Source organism: Bos javanicus, chromosome 22, assembly GCF_032452875.1.
Source record: "Bos javanicus breed banteng chromosome 22, ARS-OSU_banteng_1.0, whole genome shotgun sequence".
In the NCBI taxonomy this organism is placed as follows: Eukaryota; Metazoa; Chordata; class Mammalia; order Artiodactyla; family Bovidae; genus Bos; species Bos javanicus.
This window is the reverse complement of record NC_083889.1, coordinates 43,068,511-43,095,834: the sequence shown is the minus strand read 5'-3', so window position 1 is coordinate 43,095,834 and position 27,324 is coordinate 43,068,511. Positions and strand designations below refer to the sequence as shown.

At 43.3% G+C, this 27,324-nt stretch overlaps 1 protein-coding gene and 1 non-coding gene across 6 annotated transcripts in view; one reads left to right on the top strand and one right to left on the bottom strand.

The window, feature by feature from the left end:
* The window catches only part of ABHD6 (abhydrolase domain containing 6, acylglycerol lipase), a 48,394-nt gene that overhangs the window by 9,371 nt on the left and 11,699 nt on the right, over window positions 1-27,324 (top strand). For 2 of the 5 annotated variants that reach the window (XM_061397438.1, XM_061397437.1), the window contains exons 2-6: window positions 4,532-4,596; window positions 12,453-12,605; window positions 23,111-23,267; window positions 24,648-24,761; window positions 26,152-26,284. In XM_061397438.1, coding sequence (XP_061253422.1) covers window positions 12,487-12,605; window positions 23,111-23,267; window positions 24,648-24,761; window positions 26,152-26,284 — 523 coding nt within the window. In that variant the 5' untranslated portion in view covers window positions 4,532-4,596; window positions 12,453-12,486. The remainder of the gene's footprint in view (window positions 1-4,531; window positions 4,597-12,452; window positions 12,606-23,110; window positions 23,268-24,647; window positions 24,762-26,151; window positions 26,285-27,324) is intronic. The other 3 variants (XM_061397441.1, XM_061397440.1, XM_061397439.1) reach the window with 2 other exon arrangements.
* Window positions 26,851-26,958, bottom strand: LOC133235805 (U6 spliceosomal RNA). The gene has a single exon (XR_009732669.1). It is a non-coding gene; the product is annotated as a U6 spliceosomal RNA (small nuclear RNA).

Here is a 27,324-nt window from a genome sequence, read left to right as displayed (position 1 = left end):
TACTTTAAAGGCAATCCACATGAGATTCATTCGCTGTTCTAAGAATTAGCATACGCGTCAGTTATTTTGTTCCATATTTGCTTTTGATCTTAGAACTGACAGCTTTTGATTTTTACTTATTTGGATAGAGTTCCAAACAAAAGTGTGTTTTATTCTTAACTATGAAGTTTTTTTTCTGATGCTGATTTTCCCGAGTTACAGAGATCTCTGGGGAAGAGCTTCTGGTTAAGGAAGGTAGGGACCAGCTCACAAAGGGCTCTGAATGCTGGACCTCGTACTGGAAGCCAGAAATCTTATCCTGATCAAAGTGCTGGCTGTTTATAAGAGAGCTCCTTTTTGTCTCACACTAGCTAGAAAATACTGTAGACCAGCTTCCCTCCTTTAGAAACGTCAGAACCCTCTGTAATCTCGTTGCTTTTCCTCTTTTTAAACAATAGTCTTTTCAGCTCGCTTTTTGATTGGAGGACGGTTGTTTTACAGTGTTGTGCTGGTTTCTGACATACAACAACTCAAATCAGTCATAACTTCAGAGCACAGCTTCCAGAGATGGGAGAGTGTTTTGGGGCTCTGAGGTTCTATTTCAGGCCTCTGCCACTGCATGCCCATACAGAGGGCTATTTTAATTTCTTTTAGTCATGTGAAAGATGGTCACTTCTGTGATGCTCTAGCACTTTACCTTTGAGAACTGACCTCAGCCAATGACAGTGCATACACTGGCACTCATTCGTAGAGAAGCGTTCGAATGAAAGCTTGTCCCAGGCTCCCCAAGAGTCGGAAGACTTGGGTCCATAGAGCTAAAGGATCAAGTGGCTTTTGGCTTCTCTTTTATCCAGTGGGAGACTGGCTTGTATCCCTGTAGGGTTGCCTGGCTTAAAGTATGGTTTCAGGCAGGTGGTTATTTCAGACTATCGCCACAGCTGCATCTTGACCCCAGAGGCTGATGCTTTGAAGGTGCTGGGCTAGCTCAGGGCACATGGCGCATGTTTCATTGCCCTGTCTCTTTGCCAGTACGATTTTTTAGAAGATATACCGCAGGGTATATAAGCTACCTGCCTTCCAGCTGAGCCCCTTATTGATCTGCCAGCCTCTCCTCTGGCTGTGCCCCTTCTCCCGAGGATTGAGTAGCAGGATTTTCCAGTTCTCTGATCCTCTGTCCACAGGCCCTGCCTGGCTCGGCCAAGTTTCCTTGGCCACAGTACTGCCCTAGGTGGTAGAAGCAGGGGAGGGGGCCATGGGCTTGGATGGTTCTTAAAGCAAAAGCCCCCATGGGGAATCAGGTGCTAGTGATTTGGTATAAAGCAAGACAGAGTGAATCCTCTTATCAGTACCTTTCCCAGAACTATAAAGGAGATAGAATTTCTGTGACTGTTGAACATGTGAAATGTGACTAGTGCAGCTGAAGAACTGATTTTTACATTTTACCTAGTTTTGATCAGTTTAAATTTAAACAGCTACCATGTGGCTAATGGCTACTGTATAGGATAGACCATTGCATTTGAGGAGTTTATATTTTTTATTTTATTTTTTAAGAGTTAATTATTCTTGGCTGTGCCGGTCTTTGTTGCTGTGCGGGCTTTGCTCTGGTTGCAGTGAGCACTACTCTTTAGTTGGGGTGTGCAGTCTTACTGTGGTGGCTTCTCTTGTTGCACACAAGCTCTAGGGGTGCAGGCGTCAGTAGTTGCTGCACATGGAATTAGTAGCTGTGGCTCCCGGGTTCTGGAGCACAGACTCAGTGGTTGTGGTGCATGGGCTTAGTTGATCCATGGCCTGCAGGGATCTTCCCAGACCAGGGATCAAACCTGAGATCCCTGCAGGGATGTCCTGCATTGGCAGGGGGATTCTTTACCACAGAGCCACCACGGAAGCCCTATGTTGTATTTTTTAATTAAAGAGGGAAAACCTTTTACACACACATGGTAGCAACTCAAGAGGTATGGTTCATATCAGTGAACAGCCTCCCTCATCTCTGCCCCTAGCCTCTCAGCTCCCTTCCCAGCCCGACTCGTTTGGTTCTCAGCTGCTTCTGCATCCATTCAGAAACATTTTACACATAGGTAAGCAATAACATGCGTATTTTCCTCTCTTTCACACAATACAAGAGATGTTATCCTACCCATTCTCTTCTGTTCCTTGCTTTTGAAAGTTAACTATGTACCTTAGGGGTCATTACCCACAGAGACAAATAGAACAGACAGCTTCCCTGGTGCCTCAGGCAGTAAAGCGCCTGCCTGCAATGCAGGAGACCTGGGTTCGATCCCTGGGTTGGGAAGATCCCCTGGAAAAGGAAATGGCAACCCATTCCAGTATTCTTACCTGGAAAATCCCAAGGATGGAGGAGCCCAGTAGGCTATAGTCCATGGGGTCCCAAAGAGTTGGACATGACTGAGCGACTTCACTTTCACTTTTCACTTCCATGCATTGGAGAAGGAAATGGCAACCTACTCCAGTGTTCTTGCCTGGAGAATCCCGGGGACGGGGGAGCCTGGTGGGCTGCCGTCTATGGGGTTGCACAGAGTCGGACACGACTGAAGCGACTTAGCAGCAGCATATATAATTATTTTTTGGAAGTGCTCAGCCTATTTATTTCACTTTATGCCCAACCTATAATACGTAATGGCTTATATTAATTTTATTTGCATTTAATGACTGTACACTATAACTTGTTTATAAAGTTGTACCATCGCTTACTTAACATGTCCTTTATGAGTGGGCATGTAAGTTCCAGGTTTTTTTGACATGATAAGTAATACTATAACAAATAACCGTGTACAAACTTATTCTCACATATGTTCAGGTATGAGCGTAAATAAATTCCTGGAAATTAGAGATGATTTGATCAAAGGTGTGTGTATTTTACATTGCTGCAGGTTTTGTCAAAATGCCATCTGTAGATTTTGTTAATGGGAATGTAAAATTATGTTGCTGAGGGCAACCCCACAGCCCCAGCTACACTGTCTGTTGTTACACTTTTGTTGTTCGCCAGTATGGTGAACAGAGATCACCATCACCTTGGAGGTTTAATTTGTGTTTCTCTTGTAAATGAAGTTAAGATTGAGCATCTTTTTAGCTAAGACTCATTTGTATTTCCTTCCTGTTCAATTATCTGTTCAAATCTTTTGCCCATTTTTCTATTAGATTTTGTTGTTTTTATTGATTTGTAGGAACCCTTTGTTAGTCTGTTGCCTGATATGTATCAACAGATTTTAATCTTATTCATGCTATCCCTTTCCGTGTGTCATTTAAAAAGATTTTTTATGCAGTCAGCTTATTAATCTTTATGTTATGGCCCCTAGGTTTTATATCTTACTGAGGAAGATTTTTTCCAGAGTTCTCATGTTTTCTTCTAGAACTTTCGTACTTTTTTCCCCCTTATGTTTAACTCTTTGATCCCTCTGGAATAATTCAGGGGTTTTGTGGATTTACCTTCCATTACCCATCTGCCTATCTCCTCATTTTTCTGCTGTGGTGTCTTGGCCAGCATCTCTGTACTGTCCAGCCCTGCTTATGAGCTTTGTAGTCTCCTCTTGTTAGCCACTCTAGTAGAAATATTGTATTCATTTGCCCATTGGTTTGCCAGCTTCCTCTCTTTTCTTTCTGAGTAGAGCTTTTAGGTAACCCTAACCCCAGACAGTTTTCCGACAAAGGTCTGTCTAGTCAAAGCTATGGTTTTTCCAGTAGTCATGTATAGATATGAGAGTTGGACTGTTAAAGAAAGCTGAGCGCCGAAGAAATGATGCTTTTTAATTGTGGTGTTGGAGAAGACTCTTGAGAGTCCCTTGGACTGCAAGGAGATCCAACCAGTCCATCCTAAAGGAAATCAGTCCTGAATATTCACTGGAAGGACTGATGCTGAAGCTGACACTTCAATAGTCTGGCCACCTGATGTGAAGAACTGACTCATTTGAAAAGAGCCTGATGCTGGGAAAGATTGAAGGCAGGAGGAGAAGGGGACGACAGAGGATGAGATAGTTGAATGGCATCACCGACTTGATGGACATGAGTTTGAGCAAGCTCCGGGACTTGGTGATGAACAGGGAAGCCTAGCGTGCTGCAGTCCATGGGGTTGCGAAGAGCTGGATATGACTGAGCAACTGAACTGAACTGAACCCCAGACAGAGAGGGGAGTTTTAACCTTCATTTGAAGGTCTTAGTTAAGTTTGAAGCCTCCGGAAGCCCCTCTCACCCAAGCATGCCTGTTTCCCTTATTGCCTCTCTCACTTGTGCAGCATAGTAATCACCAGCTCAGTCCCATACTTCGTTTGCATCACAGAATACTTCTTCAGCTTGCATGCCCTCCTGGTCAGGCTTTTTATCTCACATGCCCTGCGTGCCCTTTGTGCACGTTGCTTAACTGGGGGAAGTGATCCGAACCAGAGGCAACTTTAAAACCATAGGATGTTTGCACTTTGCCTTTGCAAAGGAGGAAAGGCTCCGCCTCAAGTGAGGCTGGCATTATTGCCGACTGTTAGCACTTAATTCATATTCTCTGATATGATTTAATGCTTTGTCATTTTCTTACTTGTGATTCCAGAGTCTCCTTTTCAGCTTCTGCCAGAGCCAGTAGCAGTTGGGAAAGAAGGCTGTGCTCTTTGAAGAGTGAGTATGGATTTTTCACATCATAGATTGCAAAAAAAAAAAGGAAAGAAACAGCCCTTAATGTGATGGGACTTACTCTGTAAGCTCCCTGGCAACCTTCTGCAGGTCAGCCTGTTAGCAGGTGGGGTGTTTGCTGGTTGAGTAGGTCTGGTGGGAGTGGACTGGAACCAAAAATTTTTTGTTTCTCTTTTTCTGGCTGAGCTGGGTCTTCATTGCTGTGCACAGGCTTAATTGCTCCACAGCATGTCAAATCCTCCCAGACCAGGGATTGAATCTGTGTCCTCTGCATTGGCAGGCAGATTCTTATCCACTGTACCCACAAGGAAGTTCCACCCTGAATATTTTTAAAGCTCAAGATATGTATCCAAACCCCACCCCCCACTCCTTTCTCAGATACTGTGCAGGGAGCAGGGCTCTGAGTCTGAAGGGAGTCAGAAGACCTGGGCCTCTGGGCAGTGGGATGCTTTCCTGGGGAGTGTAACACTTGAATCAGTCCTGAAGGCAGACAGGAGTTCATCAGGTGGGCGGGACAGGAGAGCGCTTGCCCCGCACGAAGTGGGCAGCATGAGAAAGATGAGGCCTGAGGCTCTGTGGGTGCAAACAGAGGTGTGAGGCCAGGAAGTTGAGTTGGGATCATAAAGGTGATCAGCGTTTACACTAGACAAGAGGCCCCAGTCCCTGGTGTGGACTACAAAGATTCTTCTGGCAGCTGGTAACAACTGAATGGGGTATGACAGAGCAGCCTTCACAGAAACGGGAGCAAGGAGAGATGACCCAGGCCTGGTCGGGTAGTTGAGGGAGCTGGGATCTGACTCATGAACTCTCATATCTGGTGGGAACGTTTCCTCCCTTGAGACATTCCTAGTAAATGTTAAGCCAAAGGAATTGGTTGTAAGGGGCTTTTGGGGCCATAACCCCCATAAAACTGTGCTGTGCAACACACTAGCTGTTATTCATACATGACTCTCAAGGATTTAAGGACGTGATGGACGTGACTGAAGGACTGAATTTTGAATTTTATTTACTTAATTTAAATGTAAATAGCCACATATAAGCTGCATTTTGTCTAGACTCAGATGAATTGGCTTCAGTGCTGACACCTTCTGGCCATCACATGACAGGAGTGATGAGCAAGGAGGAAGAGTGAAAGATACATCAGTCTGGGAGGCCAGACTGGTGGGGACACTGTCGGCAGAAATCAGCAAGTCAGGAGAAGGAGAGGAGATGCCCCTGAGACATTGTAGGACTTTTGCATCGTGGAGATAGTCAAGCAGGCTTTTGGAAAAGTCTGGAAGGAGGTCCTGGCCAGAAGTGTTGACTTTTTGCGTTTCCTGGTAGTAGTGGAGGGTGTAGAAATGGTGAGTTCTTCAAGGAAGACAATGAAGAGTGTATCGTGGGACTATTCAGCACTGAGAGTAAGGAGAGCATCATGGGAATATCCAGGGGAGAGAGGGAGCAGAGAATTTTAGGAACCAGGCCAGGCGTGCTCATAGCCATGGCTTGTTTATACATCAGGGCTGTCAGGGCTGCAGAGTACAGAGGAAGAGTAGGCTTAGCCAGAGTGAAGGGGAGACGAGGCCAGGAGGAGAAAGGTGAGCATCTCATGGCAATAATCCTAGGGTCATGCCACACTTTCAGTGATGGACCGGACAAGCTTAACTGCTTCCTTGGAATGTTCGGTGTGGTTTTCCTCCATAATGGAAGAGATAGATGTGACAAGGAGTGTGAACTGTTTGTGTCTCTAATTATTTTCTCTCTTCAATCCTGGGACTTCCACACAAGAGAGTCTTAGTGCCTTTATGTTTTTTTTTTTAGCTATTGATCATTACTGATAGTTTTGAGAAACTGGTTTATCTTTACAAGAGTCTAGTTTCAGAAATTAGTGTTGGGTAGATGCAAAAATGTTTAACAGCTGGGATTTTATACTCAGATTTCAAGAGTATATTCTTTGGAAAGAATTTGCATATTGCAGAATTAAAAAAAATCATAAGCAGCACTGGTTAGTTTTTAAAAGACACCAGCAAGAATACGGTGGTAACTTGTTAACTTGTAAAGTTAGCATGTTACTTGCTCTCAAAATACTTCTGGAGAAGTACAAAGAATGTTGAAGGGGACAGTGAACTCTGTGCCTTTTGTGTAACTGATGCACAATAAATACCTGCTTAGTAAGTGCTGAGAGAAGGCAAAGAAGCAGACATACCTGCAGGACTGGACTGAAATGCAGCCCATGCCGCATACCAGTCAGGTGACCTTGGGGGCACTCGTAAACTTCTTTAGTCTTTATTCCTCCATCTTTAAGGTGGGAGAAGTGCTTCCTACTCCCAGCATTGTGGGGGATAAAATGAGAGGCTGTATATAAACCATCTACGCAGAACCTGGCATGCGACAGTCACTCAGTACATGGAGGCTATTGCTCTTCTGTCTTTGGCCACGGTGGTAGTGGCCATGGTCATTATTTTTGCTATTTTGTTGTTGTTCAATCACTCAGTCATGTTCCAGCTCTTTGGGACCCCATGGACTGCAGCACGCCAGGCTTCCCTGTCCATCACCAACTCCCGGAGCTTGCTGAAACTCATGTCCAGTGAGTCAGTGATGCCATCCAACCATGTCATCCTGTTTCAGGGGACTTCTCTTCCTGCCTTCAATCTTTCCCAGCATCAGGGTCTTTTCCAAAGAGTCAGTGCTTCGCATCTGGTGGCTAAAGTATTTTTGCTATAGTTTTAAAAAAATATTCCTCTTTTTGAAGAGACCAGGACGTTAGTGTGTCAAGTCTGATGGCCTATGAGTAGATGTCTAGGGGAAGCCAAGATTCCATGAAAGTGTTTTATGTTCTGTTTGGAATTTTGCTTTATATCTTAAGATTTAACGTGTCAGTACTCAGAAGGACGGGTTTTAAAGGTCAGAGAGTATGTTAAAAGACAACTGTGACGCATTACACCTAACCTCTCACCCCAGACTAAACTTGGGAACTTGAGTCCAGATGTTTATTGGAGTCTGATTAATCTTTGTCCCTGCATTCAGAGATAAAGGCCCCAAATGCACAGCTTAGATGATACCCGGGAAAGGCCATGTGGCAGGTCCGGGTCTCTGGGTGAGAGTGTGTTACCCTCCCTCGTGCCATAAAGGCGGGCTCTCCTTGCTGATGTCCCTCATTTCAGACTGTGCTGCAGAGCTGCTAAAGTCACTGTCTTTACGTGTTGGGAGCCTCACCTGATGCACCAGATATGTAAAACGGGTGCATTTTTCTTTTTCAATCTATTCAAACATTATCAAACACTCAAACATTACCAAGCACCAAGTATTAATGTTTCCTAGATACTGTTTTAGGTTCCAGGGAAAATGTAACAGGCAGGAAGATTCTCCTGCTGGGCAAGCCAGATCCTAGTCTTCAGTTATCTGGCATAATTTCAGAAGTGTTTTAAGCCACCAGAGTAGGAAAAGACAGAAAAGGTGTTTTGGATGAATGTTCTCATTACTATGGATGAATGTTCTCATTATTAAATGAGGAAACCAAGGTCTCACAGTCAAAGTGTGAAAGGGCCAGCCTGAGCGCCCCGCCCCCAACCTGGGGCCTGTCCATCACTCACATCTACCCTGGCAGCCATTCATGTCACCACCAAGATGTTCACCAGATCCATGTATCACCTAGTTAGCATTTTATTTAAATTAGTTCCTCCTTTTAAATTAATTTGCATCACTACCATAAATTGAAAATATCCATAAAAATCAACACAAAGAAACAGTGCTATTAAATAGCTAGGTACTGTTCCCTGCAGGAGGCTCAGGGGTTAGATAGCTATTTAATAACCACCCTCATAGTTTCTCTTTGACCTAAGCAAGACAGGAAAAGAACTGAAAAAAAAAAAATGACTTTCTCAGGTTGTATGGGACTGTCACCTGGTGTCAGATAGCCTGAGTGTTCTGCTGCCTGAAGTCATCTTGCAGATGCCTGCTGTGTGGGCCTGTGCTTAGGGGCGCCCCGTGTTCTACCCCTTAGTTGATGTTCAGTCATTGGTGATTCCAGGCTCATAAGGCTTCAGTTTTTCTGTGCCCAGCTTCCCCCTTGGGCACATAGAGCTTCCTGTGAACAAACCCCAGCAGGGTAGGCAGCTGCCTTTTTTTTTGTTAATTTTTTTTTCTAGGCAGCTGCCTTTTTAAATACAAGTCCTTTGTCAGAAGAAGGATGTCATAGAGGTAGGAATAATGGCCAGACCTGTATATAGACACCTCAGAAAACATTAGTGGCTTCACTCAGGGCCTGGCTGTATTTGACCTCATCAGGGAAAGTACGCAGGAGTCTCTGTAACAAGTCCAAGACTTGCTAAATTGATGCTGCTCTGCAAAATGTCCTTAGCAAAGACTTTATTCTATCATTGAATGCAGAATGGAGCCAGATCGAACCTTCCCCCAAACTGACTGTGACGTCCGTAGCAGGCACTGATGAAGCCATGAAGTTTTTTGTTTTTTTTTTTAATGAGGTTTCTTTTTGATGATCATGCCTTCAAGTTGGAGTTCCCATCGCCAGTGTCAGAGTCAGTGACGTAATATGGCTTTGGGCATAAAATGTTCTAATTCCTAGTCTAAAAGAACATCATGTAATTAACTTCCTGCGGCTCAGGAATCAGAATTCATGGTGACCCTCAGCACTCTTTATGTGATGAAGAAAAGTCCTCTTGAATCTGACAGCCCCCATCTTCATCAACTGTTTTGTGACCCACAGTCTTCAAACAGATCTGTAAAATTCCCTTCACTCTGCCATGAATTTGCTTACCCCTTGACGGTGAGGCCTTTTTAGCATCATAAATTGTACCCAGCATTAAATAGGTGACTCCTCTTGGGAGTTTTGTAATTATTGAAAGAGAAAATAGTCAACATCATTGGGGATGGCTGTCCCTAAAACAAACAGGATTGAACCCACGTTGTAACTTTGTTATTAATTTGTTTGTACCTTATTTGTGTCCTGTGCTATTCTAGGCACTGAGAACACCCATGTAGCATTATTCCTATCCTCAAGGAGCTCTGGTTCTAGGAAGAGAAAGAGGCCAGTGAGTGATATAGGTGGGCTGGAAAAAAGCTGTTTACAGTAACTGAGAAACGGAGGGAAGAGTTGAGTCAGAAGCACAGGCAGTGCTCGTGCCACTGAGAAGGCAGCAGCTTTCATTGCTGTAGACTCAGGGCTGTCCCCAGGTAGAGTGTGTATGGAACTGAAAGGACCATCTACAGATGCCTCTGCCTCCCCCTCTGGACTAAGGAGCTTGTTTCACCAAGCCTCTCACAAGAGACCCAACATCTAAATGGAGACATCACATCTTCGTGAAGAAATTTGGGGTGATGAATGTGGTTATTTAACAGCAAAGATGTTATAAAATCTGAGGAAAGGCCATTTGAAAAAAAAAAAGGTCAGAGGATGTGGAGTTAGGAGCAAAGAGAGTGGGTCCAAGTCAGTAATCTGTTACTCAGCCTCTCTGTACCTTTGTTGCTTCAGCCTATTCAGTTCAGTTCAGGTCAGTCACTTAGTCGTGTCTGGCTCTTTGCGACCCCATGAATCGCAGCACGCCAGGCCTCCATGTCTATCACCAACTCCCGGAGTTTACCCAAACTCATGTCCATCGAGTCGGTGATGCCATCCAGCCATCTCATCCTCTGTCGTCCCCTTCTCCTCCTGCCCCCAATCAGGGGGGCATCAGGGTCTTTTTCAATGAGTCAACTCTTCGCGTGAGGTGGCCAAAGTATTGGAGTTTCAGCTTCAACATCAGTCCTTCCAGTGAACACCCAGGACCAATTTCCCTTAGGATGGACTGGTTGGATCTCCTTGCAGTCCAAGGGACTCTCAAGAGTCTTCTGGAACATCAGAGTTCAAAAGCATCAATTCTTTGGCGCTCAGCCTTCTTCACAGTCCAACTCTCACATCCATACATGACCACTGGAAAACCATAGCCTTGACTAGATGGACCTTGATTGGCAAAGTAATGTCTCTGCTTTCTAATATGCTGTCTAGGTTGGTCATAACTTTCCTTCCAAGGAGTAAACATCTTTTAATTTCATGGCTGCAGTCACCATCTGCAGTGATTTTTAATAGTGGATAAAGCTCTCACCATGCCTGTTTGATGAGGTTGGTATACTGTGTCAAGGTTTAGCAAATTACAACCCGAAGCCTGTTTTTTACAGTAAAGTCTTACTGGGATATGGTCACACCCATTCATTTCATGTTGTACGGCTGCTGTCTCACTGCAAAGGCAGCTTGAGTAGTTATGACAGAGACCTATGACCCACAATGCTGAACTATGTATCATCTGCCCTTTGCAGAGGAAGTGGGCTGACCCCCACACTCAGTGGGCTTGAGGTCATACTGTGCCATCATGAAATCATTATATAGTTGAAGTACACATCAGTTGATAGAGGTGTATGGGGCAGAGCTCTCTGTTTCACAGGAAATATAAAGAAGACCATGATTTGCTAGATGTGTGCTTTTTCTTGAAGAAGAGTCCTTTTTATGTTAGTGAGACGCACACTTAACACAAGTGACGGAGTCCTCAGGTGACAAAGGGCCACACCTGACCAACAGATCCTAGCAGGCGTTGTCTTCTCTACTGGGGAGGATGATGGAACTTGAAATACTTTTTAAATTCTATGGAAAATAAACCGTGTTGTTCATGAGACAGAACTGGGTGGGGGCCTCTAATTGAGAGGTGACTTCCAGAGCCCTTGGAAATGGGTCAGGCCCCAGTCTGGGTGCTGGGGATACAGTCCCTGCCCTCCTGGGGCTCCCATTCTAGCCTGCACATGTGTCCTCCAAGTCTTTGGGAGGACATCAGAAAGTGCATTGGAAGCTCGGATGTTGACATGTTCCCTCCTAAATTTTTATTGTGTTACTTATTTTTGAATAGCCCATATATGAATAGGGCTTCCCTGGTGGCTCAGACAGTAAAAAATCTGCATGCAATGCAGGAGACTGAGGTTTGATCCCTGGGTTTTGGGAAGATCCCCTGGAGAAAGTATTGGCACCCCACTCCAGTAATCTTGAAGATTCCCATGGGCAGAGGAGCTTGGCGGGCACAGTCCATGGGGTCACAAAGAGTCAGACACAACTGAGCAACTAACACTTCATTTCATGCATGTACATGATAAATAACCAAAAGATTTTAAAAGGTAGACTGTGAAAAGCAAGTTTCCCTCTGTCCCTGACTCCCAGCTACCTGATTGCCCACTTCAGATGCAATTGCTATTACTGGTTTCATGTATACCTTCCAGTGATATTCTGTATATAGATAGGCATTCATATGCACGTGTTCTTTCTTTCTCTCTTTCTCTGTCTTTCAGGTCTTCTATCCTCTAATTTTTATTTTTTAAAAATTGTAAACCTAATAGGGAAGTTGAAGGTTACAGTTGGGTTCACCAGTACGTTTCACCACCTTCACTTTATTTCTCCCTTCTCTACACACACACATGTGCACAAACACATATATACACACATATGCACAAACACATATATACATTTTTTCTTCCTCAACTTTTAAAAGTGAGTAGCAGATATTACTATATTTTAGCCCTTAATATTTACTTCAGCAAATGCTATGAACAAGGATGTTTTCTTACATATAAACATAACCACTACTTCATCACTGCAGTCACTGATCTAATAATATTGTCTAATAACCAGTCCTTACTCAAATTTCCCCAGTTGTTCTTAAAATTTCCTTTATAGCTTAAAAAAATATCATCTCAAGGATTCCTCATTACCTACACTTTTTTCCTCCTGATCCTTCTCTTCATTCTGGGTTGTTCACTTCTCACTTCCACTTTGCTTCTTCACCTTGTCTCTTGAGACAGAGTTTCAGTGCTGTCTGTCTTTTCAGCCCCTCTAGGTATAAGCCAGACCTAAAGAGCAGGATGGATCTTGACGTGGTTAACATGTTTGTGATTGCGGGCGGGACGCTGGCCCTTCCGATCCTGGCATTCGTAGCCTCTTTTCTCCTGTGGCCTTCAGCCCTGATAAGAATCTATTACTGGTAAGTTCATTTTACAGTTCAGAATTTTCAAGGGCATCATGATCATACCGCTTTCTTTGCTTTGTGGTTGTGGCTGTTCGACATTTATCATGAAATATTCCAGACGGGGGGGGCTTCCCAGGTGGCGCTAGTGGTAAGGACCCTCCCTGCCAGTGCCGGAGACATAAGAGACATGGGTTTGACTCCTGGGTTGGAAAGATCCCCTGGAGGAGAAAATGGCAACCTACTCCAGTATTCTTGCCTGGAAAATCCCATAGACAGAGGAGCCTGACGGGCCACAATCTATGGGGGTCGCAGAGTCAGAGATGACCGAGTGACTGAGCACTCATTTCAGACTTACAGAAAAGTTGAAAGGTGTCCTTTTTGTCCTTGGGAATGTTGGGAATGTTCCTGAAGAATTGGTACTGGTAGCTTCTCCCCAGGTAAATTCTTCCAGGTTTCCAATGGTGTCTTTGCTCAGGAGACCACTCTCTCTCCCAAAATCACTGATTCTGCATGCATTCGTAGGAAAGGCATTTGGTTTTTCTTGGTCATTGGGTTCTGATCCAGTGATGTTTTGACAGGTATGGTGATAATCACTGAAAAATGAGTTAGAAACACCAGAATCATGGACATGGCATGGATAGGACAGAATGTTTTTTGATTTGTCTAAAAGTGTTCATTAGTAAAGTGACAGGAAAAAAAGTTTCCAAAACTTCTGTCATTCTTAAATCATTCTCATGCTTCTTTCCTTGTTAGCACACCACCTCTAGTTTTCTTTTGTGTTTTCTTTAGAGTAAATGACTTTAAAACAAAATCTTACATTAATTTCTGAGTGACATAAATATCACTACCTTTAGTGCAAAGCTTGCCATCCTTGCCACAAACAATAAATTAATATAAAAAGTAAAAATGAGCACAATGCTTTACACTCTGTTCATGAATTCTAGTCTAGATACCATTGCCTGCCAAGGATTGACTCCTTTCTCTTTGTTACAAAAGCTGAGAGGTGTGAGAGTTGCAGAGCTTTTCTCCTTTGATGAAAGCAGGTTTATGGTTGAAAAGAGAGAGGATTTCTCATGATGTACTTCAGTAACTTTTCATACCGCAGTCCATTTACCAGAGAAAATCACCCCTCACACGCCCATGAATTTATCCCATGAAGGCAGAAATACTGAAATCAACCTGGTTCGTCTCTGTGCCATAGGGAAGCACATTGAGATTTAACCAGGACTTCTGGAACATAGGACTACCTTCTGAGCCCCACAAGGAAGAATGCAGGGAAACTGTGCTTGTGCGCTTTATCCACCCTCCCTTCTGGCTCCCTTTTGTTTCATTAGAGTGTGGAATTTTCCGCCTGCCAGCCAGGCTCTGATCCTTGAAAAGAAGCTAATTGAACAGAAGGGAGCTTTCATCTTTCACTCTCTCTTGTGGGGAGGTGATGACCCCTTTAGTGGGTCACCCAACACCCACGTCTGTGTTGATGAAGCTAAGACTCTGGCTGCTTAGAGGCCATTGCCTTGCAGCACTCCAGCACAGCAGGAGTGCTGTGGGGTCAAGACGCCTATGGGACCCCTGACGGGGAGAGACCAGAGTGGTGTGCCCCACTCAGTCCTGCAGAGGCACTGTGGACCTGCACACACAAATTCCATGTTTCTTAAGTCAAAGTGAAGCAGAGGGGGCAGCTCCACGATGTGTCCCATAACCTTGGATGTGGCTGCAAACAGAGGTGTGATTGTTCCACCCAAAGGCTGTTTCTACCAACCACGTGTGGAAACCAGCCTCTGTGCTGCACAGTCCCCCACCCCAAGTTCCTCAGGCCATCATGGAGAAAGCTTTAGGACTGTTAGAATAATTTTGATGCTTGATTTTTCAAGAGAAAATTAATGTCATTGCAAATAATTGACTTTTTTGAGTTAAAACTAATGTGGTTTAGACTTCACATTTTAAAGCATACATTTAATTGGTTTTAACATATTCACAGTATTGTGAATTACCACCATCTAATTGAGAATATTCTCATCTCCCCTCAAAAGAACCCCCATACCTGTTAACAGGTACTCCCTGTTTTCTCTCTTCATCCCCGGGCAACTAGTAATCTGTCTCTTTGGATTTTCCTGTTGGTGACATTTTTGTGTCTGGCTTCTTGCACTTTTCAAGGCTCACCTGTGCTGCAGCATGTATCTGTACTTCATTCATTGTGATGACTGAATAGTGGTCCATGGTATGGTTTATACCACATGTGATTCATTCAAATGGACATTTGTGTTGGTTCCACTTTTTGGCTATTATGAAGAATGCCTCATCGCATAGAATTCACTTTTATTAACAAGTGAAGTTCAGTGAAGTGGAAGTCACTCAGTCGTGTCTGACTCTTTGTGACCCCATGGACTATACAGTCCATGGAACTCTCCAGGCCAGAATACTGGAGTGGGTAGCCTTTCCCTTCTCCAGGGGATCTTCCCAACCCAGGGATCAAACCCAGGTCTCCTGCATTGCAGGCAGATTCTATTAACAAGTAATACCAGCAAAATTCAGAGAGGCCCCACAGAGAACACTCAGCCCTTTATTTCACCCCACAGACGCATGTGACTGTAAATCCTGCCCCGGCCTGTCACTCTGCTCAGAGCTGTAGCTGGAGGATGAACACAATGCTCTTTATTTCATGAACTCGGCCACACAGGCCAAGAAGCAACCCCAGTTGGCTGTTGGATGGAAATCCTGGAAATCCTTGCGGATTATGCCGGGTAGTGTTGTGGCATGGGGGCTGTGATTATAGTATTAGAACCCGTAATACCACTGCAGAGAGCTGCCCAAAGTCCTGTGAGCGGCTCCCCCCACCCCACCGAGACGCACAGCCTGTTTCCTTCAAATCACCTCACCGTGAGTGACGCTGACACAGTGGTTGTCATAGGATGAGCAGCTTTATGTCAGTCCCCATGTCCCTTAACCACAGCTACTCCTCCAAAGGCCTTCAGTCACTCAGCTGCCCGTGACCACTGCCTGTAGGTTCCCCCTGCAGACTTGGCTTAGTTTAGTTAATTTTCAGGATCGCAACATGAACAGGAACAGCAGGCAGCACGGGTAACTGCTGTTGCCGCTGCTTAGTCACTCAGTTGTGTCCAAGTCTTTGTGACCCCCTGGACTGTAGCCCGCCAGGCTCCTCTGTGTGTGTGATTCTCCAGGCAAGAATACTGCAGTGGGTTGCCATGCCCTCCTCCAGGGAATCTTCCCCACCCGTGGATCGAACACACGTCTCCTGTGGCTCCTTCATTGCAGGTGGACTCTTTACCGCTGAGCCACCAGAGGAGCCCACAGAGGTAGCTGGGCATCCCAGAGACGCCGAGCCTCCCTGCTGAGTGAGCACGCAGGTGTGAGGAGGGCCTCTCAGGTTCCCTCTGTCCCCGGACTTCCCTGTGGGTCTCCTGAGCTCCTCAGGGCTCAGCAGCAGTGTCCCCAGTGGGCCACAGCCAGTCTTGGCAACAGCCCTCTCTGGGTCTAAGTGTCCCTGGAGTGTGGCCGGCACAGTCCCACAGTGGTGGGGACTGTGGTTGCTCCTGCAGGAGGCACCATGTGCTTGGCCAAGAGAGTCCACAGAGAGCCATGCTGAGGATGCCATTGCCACTGTGGGTGACATCAGGGGCCACTCTGGTTTTCATTGTATAAGCTGTCAGTACTGTTTGCAGGATGAAAAAAACTGACATTTTAAAAGATTTTTGTTTTCCCAAAGAAACTCAGTTGTGCAATCAAGAAATCATAAAAGTAAGAAAGAAGCAGATAAGAATTAGAAAAAAAGAAATAAACTGATGTTTCAGATGGTTTGATTGTGTATATAGAAAGTCTGAAATAATAATGATATCTGTCGATTATTTATTAGAATTAAAAAGTGAATTTGGCAAGATTGCTAAATACAAGATAAGTTAGCAGGGACTTCCCTGGCAGTCCAGTGGTTAAGACTCTGTGCTTCCACTGCAGAGGACATGGGTTCATGGTCTGGGAACTAAAATTCCACATGCTACACAGTGGAATTAAGAATAAATAAATTTAAAAATGAATAAATAAATAAAGATAGTTCAGGAATGTTGGCTTGAGATAAAGAAAGTCCGAAACCTTGCATTAGTCAACATGGCAATGTATTAAAAAAAAAATCAGTTTTATTCTTATTTTATAGCAACAAACAAAAAGAACATTTAAAGTCTTTTACTGATACCATTTACCATAAGGAAAGAAATAGTGCTATCTTTTACAACATGAATGATCCTTACAAACATAATATCAAGTGGAAGTAGTCAAATACAAATAAGAACTTACTGTATGATAAAGTCCTACACATGTAAAACCCTCTTGTTTGAAGGGGAGCCAGTGGTCACCTTTAGGAGGTAAAGCATCTGTGATGCTACTCGTAGTCTAGACCCTGATCTGGGTGGCAGGTGGTGGGCTCATTCCCTCTGTGCAGATTCATCGGGCTGTACACTTAGAATATGTGTGCCTTTCTATATTCTTTATACTTCCGTGGAAAGTTACTCTAAAAAACAAAAATGAAGGATGTAGAGCAATTGGGTCCCTCGTATTTTGCTAGTGGGAATGTGAAATGATGCAGGCATTTTGGAATACAATCTGGGAATTCCTCAAAAGGTTAAAAAAGGTTAAAAAAAAAAAAAAAAGCTGCTATATGACCCAGAAATTCTACTCTTAGGTGAAATGAGAACACTCAAGAGAACAGAAAACATATATCCACAGGAAAACTGGTATATGTATGTTCATAGTGGCATTATCCCTACGAGCTGAGAGGTGGAAACAACTCAAATGTCCATCAACAGATAAGTGGATAAACAAATGTGACCTATCCATACAATGGAATATTATTTAGCCTGAGAAAGAAATGAAATACTTTTGATTTCTCCATCAAATATGAATGAGAGTCTTGGTGGGTAGAGTATTCGTGGTTGTATGTTCTTCCCTTTGATCATTTTAAATATATCACACGATTCCCTTCTGGCTTGTAGAGTTTCTGTTGAGAAATGAAAAACTTTCCAGAAAAGCAATAGTTAAGAGAATTCAGCGCCACCAAACCAGCTTTATTAAAAATGCTAAAGGAACTTCTCTAGGCAGGAAACATAAGAGAGGGAAAAGACCTACACAAAATAAACCCAGAACAATTAAGAAAATGGTAATAGGATCATATGCATTGATAATTACCTTATCGGTTCAGTTTAGTTCAGTCGTTCAGTCGTGTCTGACTCTTTGCGACTCCATGAACCACAGCATGCCAGGCCTCCCTGTCCATCAGCAACTCCTGGAGCCTACCCAAACTCATGTCCTTTGAGTCAGTGATGCCATCCAACTATCTCATCCTCTGTCGTCCCCTTCTCCTCCTGCCCTCAATCTTTCCCGGCATCAGGGTCTTTTCAAATGAATCAGCTCTTTGCATCAGGTGGCCAAAGTATTGGTGTTTCAGCTTCCGCATCAGTCCTTCCAATGAACACCCAGGACTGATCTCCTTTAGGATGGACTGGTTGGATTTCCTTGCAGTCCAAGGGACTCTCAAGAGTCGTCTCCAACACCACAGTTCAAAAGCATCAATTTTTTGGTGCTCAGCTTTCTTTATAGTCCAACTCTCACATCCATACATGACTACTGGGAAAACCATGGCCTTGACTAGATGGACCTTGGTTGGCAAAGTAATGTCTCTGCTTTTGAATATGCTGTCTAGGTTGGTCATAACTTTCCTTCCAAGGAGTAAGCTTATATGTAAACACATTAAATGTACCAAGTAAAAGATGTGGACTGGCTGGGCAGGTGAAAACCTGTGTACATATGCACTTCTACTTAACACATCACTCTACGTAACCCCCCAAATTGTATGTATGTATTTTATATAGTTAGGTTAACCATGTTTCCATTATGGCTTGCAACTGTAATTATCTTTTATTTTTTGTCTGGCTATTGACTGTGAAAACTGAGCATCTTTTACTATTGTGGATATATAACTGTTATTTGCTTAATCCTATTGTATCATGATGGGTCAACCGAAAATGATAGAATTCTGTATCACTTACTACCATTTAATAGAAAATCCTGTAATCATTTTTTAAAATCCAAAAAAAAAGAAAAAAGGAATGAAGTACTGATACATTCTATAATGAATGAACTTGAAAACATGTTAAGTAAAATGTATCAGACACAAAAGGCCACATATTGAATAGACCCACTTATAGAAAATGTGTAGAATCCATAGAGACTTGAAGTGAACTAGTGGATGCCAGGAGGTGCAAGGGGAGGGAGATGGGAAGTGAGTGATAATGGGTATGGATTTCTTTCTCTTTTTTATTGTGGTAAAATATACACAATACAAAATTTACCTTTTTAACTGTTTTTTAAGTGGGTAGTTGAGTTTCTTTTTGATGGAAATGTTCGAGGATTAATGGTGATGGTTGTATAACTTTATGAACACTAAAAACTCATCAGTTGTACTATTTAAAAGGGTGAATTTTAGGATATATAAACTGCATTTCTATAAAAAGAAATGAATATTCAACATCCTTATTATTAGGGAACATGCAAATCAAAACCTCAGTGATATGCTATACACACATTAGGATAGGTGTTAGTTTTAAAAAAAAATGAAAAATAGCTAGTTTTGGTGAGTATGTAGAGAAGTTGGAACCCTTGCACTTTGCTGGTAGAAATGTAAAGTGGTATAACTACCATGCAAAAGTTTAGGGGTTCCTCAGAAAGTTTAACACAGAATTACTCTGTGTGCATGTGTGCACGTGTGTGCACTCAGTCATGTCCAATTGTTTGAGACCTCATGGACTGCAGCCCGCCAGGCTTCTCTGTCCTTGGGATTTCCCAGGCAAGAATACTGGACAGGGTTGCCATTTCCTCCTCTAGGAGATGTTCCCAACCCAGGGATCGAACCTGCATCTCCTGGCTTGCAGGCAGATTCTCCGACACCGCTGAGCCACTGGGGGAGCACCATTAGGATAACTATATGATCCAACTCTTCTACTTCTGGGTATATACATCAAAGTATTGAAAGCAAGGACTCAAACAGATCCTTATTTACCAATGTACATAGCAGTGTTATTCATAATTGCCAACAGAATGGAAATAATTCAAATGTCCATCAACCCATGAATAATAAACAAAATGTGGTATATACATACAATGGGATATTATTCAACCTTACAAAGGAAAAAAATTCTGATGTAGTGTAGAAAATGGATGAACTTTGAAAGCATTATGCTAAGTGGAATAATCCAATCACCAAAGAACAGATACTGTATGATTCCACTTATATGGCTGTCATATGTGTTACAAAATTTTCCACGTTTCTCCCTTGAATTTTGGCAAATGATATATTTGAAGGACAGAATCTTTTTTATATAATACTGAAATTGCCATTTATTGGCTACTTCCTGTGTGTTGGGCTGTGTGTTGAACAAAACTGTAATGGCTTATCTCATTAAAAAACAAATTTTTTTTGGATTATCTCTTTTAATCTTAACTATATCCTCAGTAGAATGCAATAGTTTTCCATATTGTAGATGAGGAAATTAAGTTTCATGATCATATAGCCAAAAAATGAATGAACTGGGATATAAATGAGTGAACAAATTCATGTTACCATGTCATGACTTAGAACTTTGAAATATGCATATTTTGTCATAAATAGAGCTGTTAAGCTAGCCAATTTTATTGTATCTTTAATGTTTTGAATAGGGAATATATTCATTGAAAAAGTACTAGAAAGAACATGATAAGTCTCCCTCCCACCATTGTTCCTTCTCCATCTACCTTCTTCTCAAAAGCACTTCATACCTCCGCTCCAGATACTCATATTAATAGCATCTTGTATATGATCCCATGCTTTTTGTATGCAAGTACAAGTAAATATAAATATTTATCTTCCTCTCCCTCTCCCCTTTTTTTTTATACAAAGGGGATAAAGTTGATCCACTTAGGCTATTTGCTATTGCATGTCTTGGCTACCTCTTTGGTACAAAGTGTACCACAAAGTCAATCTCTGATTGAATTAATTATCTTCCATCTTGGAGGGATTCTTCATGCAGAGTGTTCAATTTGTTTAGATGGTAATTTCATATTGAAATCATTTTCAGGCCAAACTCCAACACTGCCAAGTCTTATGTAACCAACAGAAGCTGAGCTTTCAACCAACTGCCATATGTTGTAAGGAGTAAAACCAGAGAACAGATAAGATAATTCTTAAGAAACAAGTTCTTACTCCCAAAGTCTGTAGGAAAAATATATTTGGAGTGGACGGCAGAGGAGGGCATATGACTTATATTGAGCTTATGTACCATAGTGGTAATAATGTCTCTGCAAAATCAAATGTGTATTACCATAAATTCTGCATCACAATTAAAATCCACACTATTTTGTGGTTTAATTTTTTGTCAATTAAAATCCAATTCTTGAGAATAATCAGCTTCTTTGAAACCACAGTATCACTAAGTATGAGAAAGGTTCTGTTTGGCCAGCCCTGGTCTGTAAGTGATTCCCCGGACCCAGGAAAGGGACCAGGTTTGCAGAGCCCTGAAGACAAGGGATAACACCCCAAAATATGGCCTCATTTCCACTCCATGTTCATTGGCCAGGCAACCATCAAAAGCAAAGGCCACATCTCCCAATTCCTGGCAAACAAATACTGTATCACCTTATAAACTGATTGCTTCTCTGAGGTGCCCTCAGCTGTATTTGTGGAGAAACTTGAAGAGCAAGCTGAGGAACAGCTGTCCTTCTATGAGACTGAAGAGGTGCCCTGCAGGAATCTGGATGTTGTGATAGAGATAATTGTTCAGGCAGAGGAAGCCAATGCTGAGATTACTAGGAAGCTGGAGAAACAGGAGAAGAAATGCTTGAAGAAGAAAAAGAAAGGCTGGTTGCAGTTCCCTTCACATCTTTGGAAAACTACAGCAGTGCTCAGGAGGAGTGCCAGGAGACGAGTGCATGACCGAAAAGAAGAAAGTGGAAGCCTCAGGAGGCCCATCGGGAGGATAGAATGGAAGAGTCATCTGTATCTTTCTCCAAACCCAAGAAAAAGAAATCCTCTTCCAAGGAGGAGCTGGTTAGTAGTGATCTTAAAGAGACAGCTGGCGGTGGAAGTCTTCCCAGAGGAAGATATCTTTCCTAATAGAGGAACCAGTTAGTGACCGTGAAGAGTCAGGAAACAAGAGTGTCCCCAAGAAAAAGGGGGAGATTCTCCCCCAGGGAGGAACTGTAACCAGTGGACCTGAAGAGGTTGCTGCCAGCAAGAGCATCAGTTCCAAGGGATGAGAAAGTTCCTAAAAGCTGTCCCAGGAAGACTAGAATGGATGTTTCACTGACAGATCAGGCCCGTGGAGATGTCTCACAACCCATCCCCTGTGTCCCAGTGAAAACAAACTTCCAAGAATAGATAAATAAATAAGGCTAAGACTCAAATGCAGAGATTTTGTTGGTTGAAACCAGCTTGCTCAGATAGAATCACAAACAGGCAAATGTGTTTCTCACAGAGAGGCAGTCACTGGAATCATTCAAGACAACAGCTGTGAGGTGTGTGGAGTCCTGAGACAACAAGGAATTCAGACATCGCCGGTCAGTCTCCGGTTGTCCTCTCTTCCCATGCAGGGATGTGTGGGTGTGGAGTAACCTCTCCACCAGCAATGGCAGCCTTGACGACAGAGTCTGATTCCTCATCTCCACAAATAAACAGCGAGTTGCAGGTGATAGGAGGGAACACACTTTATCTAAGTCTTTCGATGCATTTCCTGCCAGTTAAAGTGCCTCTGTGGTAAGGTCTTCCAGGTCAGCTGCACTGCGCCCTGTGGCACTCAGGCCCGCGAGTCCACGGCTGCTCGGCCCAGATTTTAGGCTTCAGTGAACATGGCCCACCAGGAGCTGCCAGCCAGCTCTCTGAAGGGGAGGCCACCCTTGTCTTGGCCTCTCCAGAGTCCTCCCCAGGCTTACCACCAGCCGTTTTGAATTCTCCTGAAACTCAGCTGAGCAAGGCACATACCCGTGAGGTCCCACAGCCTTCTTTGCCCTGCGATTCAAACTACTAGAAATATGTATTAACAGAGGATTATTGTGTATCACGCTTTTTTTTTTTTTTTAGTTCTACCAGTTTATTGCTACCAACCCGTCACCCTCCACCCTCATGCACACATGCTCAGTCATGTAATCCCATGGACTGCAGCCTGCCAGGCTCCCCTGTCCATGGACTTTTCCAGGCAAGAATACTGGAGTGGGTTGCCATTTCCTTCTCCATGTGTCATGCTTCTTAAGAAAACACCCCCTTTTCCCTTCCTGATAGCGTGCTTAGGAATATTTATACCAGAATATTCATGTAAGGTACTTTCTGGAATGGCCTGACATAGTGGTCCTCGAGGGTGACTGTGTAGAGGACGAGGGCTGGGAGAATCATTGCTCTTAATTCGAAGTAAAGCTGTACAGAGTCCGCCTCCCGAAGCTGCTTCTCTGGCGCTCGCTGACTTTGATTTTGCCTGTATTTCCGTCCCCAGGTACTGGCGGAGGACGCTGGGCATGCAGGTCCGCTATGTGCGCCACGAAGACTATCAGTTCTGCTACTCCTTCCGTGGCAGGCCTGGCCACAAACCTTCCATCCTCATGCTCCACGGGTTCTCTGCCCACAAGGACATGTGGCTCAGCATGGTCAAGGTGGAGTGCCAGAGCCTTCCCTCCTCAGAGGGTGTCACTCAGCAAAAAAAAAGAAGAGAGGGGGTTCTACTTAAATATGATGTCATCAGCAGTGGTAGAGAGCAGAGGGAACCCGGTATAATGGCTCAAAGCACCCTAAACTAGTGTAGCATATTATTCAGATCCTTTTTCAGACAGAACTTACTGAGCTGAATGTTGTTTATAAAATCAGTGCCTCACCAATGATTTCACCTTATGACTATTTCTTTGGAAAGTTTCTGATACTCTGCTTCATATTTGGACTGTCATGACTATCAAAGGCCAGGTTTTGAAAAGTCATTTCTGTATATTCCAAGATTCCCCTCTTCTTCCCTTCTCTGCTTCTCCTTCTCTCTCCCTGTCTCCTCTCCTCTCTTCCTTCCATTTCTGCTTTCTCTTTTCCTTAGCCCTTTAGAGAAGCAGTCTTGATCTGACAGCTCTCTGGGATGGTTTCTCAAATCACTCATTTCTCTCCTGGTTTATTTGGTTGTGTCAGTTTGCTTTAGTTGGTAAAAGTGAACAGCTGGTGAAGATGGGGGCTGGGAGAAGTCTGGCAGAGAAGGACCCCAGGCTCCCACCTCAAGCAGTACCTGACTAATCCCAAGCATGCTCTCCATTAGGACGAAAAGGCTCACACATCCCCTAGTTTCTTATTTCCAAAGTTCAGTATCAGGACAGTCATCGTGCTTTAATGAACCTCTGACTTCCTCTTCATCTTTCATATAACTGGTTAGTTGTTTATTGATAGCTGATCTATCTCAAATTCCTGGTTAAATGTGGCATATATTTAAATAGAAGAAGGTGTTTAGGATAAAAATACCTAGGGAATTAGATCGTAATGTAAAAAAAAAAAAAAACAAAAAAAAAAGAGTTGAGACCAGAACTAGGGCGATCAGACATGGTTCTTAGGAGAAGTGTTGCTCCTGTGGGCTCTGGAACTGGCTGGGGCTCTGGGAGAACAGAATCACCCGGTGTATTAATAGTGGCAAGTTGGTGGCTGCAAGACTGGGATAAGCATAGAGAGGATGAGGGAAAGGAGAAGGAGGCAGGGCCTGCCAGCTGGTGTCAGGAAAGAGCAAAGGACACAAGCTGCTCCCCGACCTCTGCTCTCCCCTTTCCAGTCATCCCGAGGCCTCTCCCATTGTGTATTAGACTGTGGGGGCTTCTGCTGTCTGTAAGGCTCCTGGCAGTGTTTATTCATGTCAGATGTTACTAGGGGAAGACACGGGGTGGTTTAGGTTCCTCCCTCCCCAGCGGGGAGGCTGTCCAGGTCACTTGGTAAGTGGGGGGAGCCTCCCCAGAAACATGGGCAGACATGCTCCGCACACCACATTCTGACTCTTTGGTCATGTGTGTCCCCAGTTCCTCCCGAAGAACCTGCACCTGGTCTGCGTGGACATGCCAGGGCATGAGGGCACCACCCGCTCCTCACTGGATGACCTGTCCATAGATGGGCAAGTCAAGAGGATACACCAGGTAAGCAGAGAGGCTCCACCAAAAAACTGCCCAGGTGGGTCTTGGCCACCATTGCATCCCCAAGTCTGAAGAACAGTCAACGTGGGTTCCGTTTTGACTCATAATTGCAAACAAAATGGCAGCAGCCCAGGGTATCCCCGGTCAGCCATAGAGGGCCAGGGCTTATTGCTGACTTCTTTCAACCTATTTTAACTGTTTCTGGAGAAACACAATCTCATTTTCTCAACTCTTCAAAAAGGGAGTTTAGAATTCCTCAAGACCGTTTATTTTTTTAGAGTGTATTTTTTTGGTTACCAGCTGCTTGATGACGGTAACAGCATGTCTGCCTAGTTGTGAAGGATGGGGAGGGTGATCTTTTCATTTTGTTCTAATTTAGTATCTTTCTTCAGCCCTGTCTGACTGAGCTTTCAAAGTCATGGGGCTCATGAACCATTTCAAAATTTAATGGTTCATACTCTTCAGGTTGACATTAAATATTTTCTCCATTCAAGGATGTTTATTTAATGTCTGCCCCTCTCCTCTCTTTAAACTGTATATTACTTGGAAGCAAGGAACCTTGTTTCTTTGACTTTCGCTGTATCCTGAGCAGCTGACCGTGGTTGCTTGTATGTAATAGATATCCAATAAATATTTTTTGGATGAATGGGTAGATGTAGGGGATAGTTGGTTGAATGATTGGATAGAGGGAAAGTTGGATGGATGGTTGGATGAATGGTCGAATGGTTGAATAGATGAATGGATAGATAGTTATATGAATGGATATTTGGATGGTTGAATAGATGGATGGGTGGATAGCTGTATGAATGGATGGGTGAATGGTTGGGTAGACAGATGGGTAGGTAGTTACATTAGTGGATGTTTAGATGGATGAAAAGTGCTGTAAATTATAGCCAGTCAGCAAACTATGGCCTGTGGGCTTCATTTGATCTGCCACTGAGTTTTGTAAGCTGTTTATTGGAAGACAGCTGCAGTCACCCGTTTACATGTTGCCTTTGGAAGACAGCCACATTCACCCATTTACATGTTGTCTTTAGCTGCTTTTGTGCTACAGCAGAAGAGTTGAATAGTTGCAGCAGAGATAATAGGCACCCAGAGCAGAAAATATTTACTCTTGGGATCTTTATTTTTAAAATTTGCTGGCTCATGAATTTGAGGGATCTTTGTTGATTTTACACTTACCAACGAGCCCTCAATAACCCATGTCAGGTAAAGAAGAGTACATGCATGTAACAGGGCTCATCTGGATAATCTAGTAGATTTCAGATCCCCTTTCATCAATAGCCCTTTTCTGCTTGTCCCCATGGGAAGTACAAAAGTTTTCAGCTCTGGAATCCCCATTGTCATTGTCCACAGTTGTGTAACCAAGCCCCTTTCTCACTTCCCTTCCTAGTTTGTAGAATGCCTCAAGCTGAACAAAAAGCCCTTCCACCTGGTAGGCACCTCCATGGGCGGCCACGTGGCTGGGGTGTATGCTGCTCACTACCCGTCAGACGTCTGCAGCCTGTCCCTTGTGTGTCCTGCGGGTGAGTTGTAAGACTCAGATCACCCTGTGAGTGACGTGGACGCAGCGGGAGCTGAATCTCTGAAGAAGTTAATGGTGGTTTCTGCTGTGACTGTCTTTTTAGAATCATATTTTTGACAATATTGTAGAGATACTAAAAAAGTTTGCCTTAGTGGTACAATCAAGCAATAGTTGCATAACCATAATTGTAACTATATTGAGCTTTAAAATACAGAGCCAGCTTTGTCCCACAAAGAATCGGAGCTGGTTATTTTAAAAGTGTATAAAACTTCACAGCATGTAAATACTTTGAAGTATAATGATAATATTAACATCTAACATTTTATTGAATTTTTATGAGCTAAACTCTTTATATGGATTTAATCCTTGCCATAACCTTGTGAGGTGAAAGTACTGTTATTATGTGTCTTTCTTGTTTGGCTGAAAACTCAGAGATCTTTTGTCATTGCAAGCTTTTTTTTAAATCAACAAACTTTGGTGTCTGATCTTAAATGTATTCATGTCTACTTGAGCTATAACATGTCCTCAGAAATTATGATCTGAAGTTGGATTTTTTTTTTTAATTTTTAAAATATGGAACACTTCATGAGTTTGCATGTCATCCTTGCACAAGAGCTATGCTGATCTGAATCTGTATTGTTCCAGTTTTAGCATATATGCTACTGAGATGAACACTAAAATTGGATTTAAAATTTATATACATATATATGTATATAAATCTTCATACTTGAATTTATAGTATGTTAGTAAGAAAAATGTTTCTCTCTTTTTCCTTCTCTTGCTTCCCTCTTCATCGCTGGTAATTTACTGGAGTATGGTTTATACATAGTAAATTGTCCAGATTTTCAGTACCTATCTCAGTGGCTTTTTACCTATGTAATTATTGTCCAGATAAGGATAGTATGCCCATTTTATAGGCACACATTATGTTAGTGCTGGAGCCAGGATAGGAACTGGCCCTAAGCTATCTGACTCCAGAACTCAAGCTTGGGTTTTGGAGAAGTCCTTTCATATTCACTACCTCTTTTATATGACTCATAT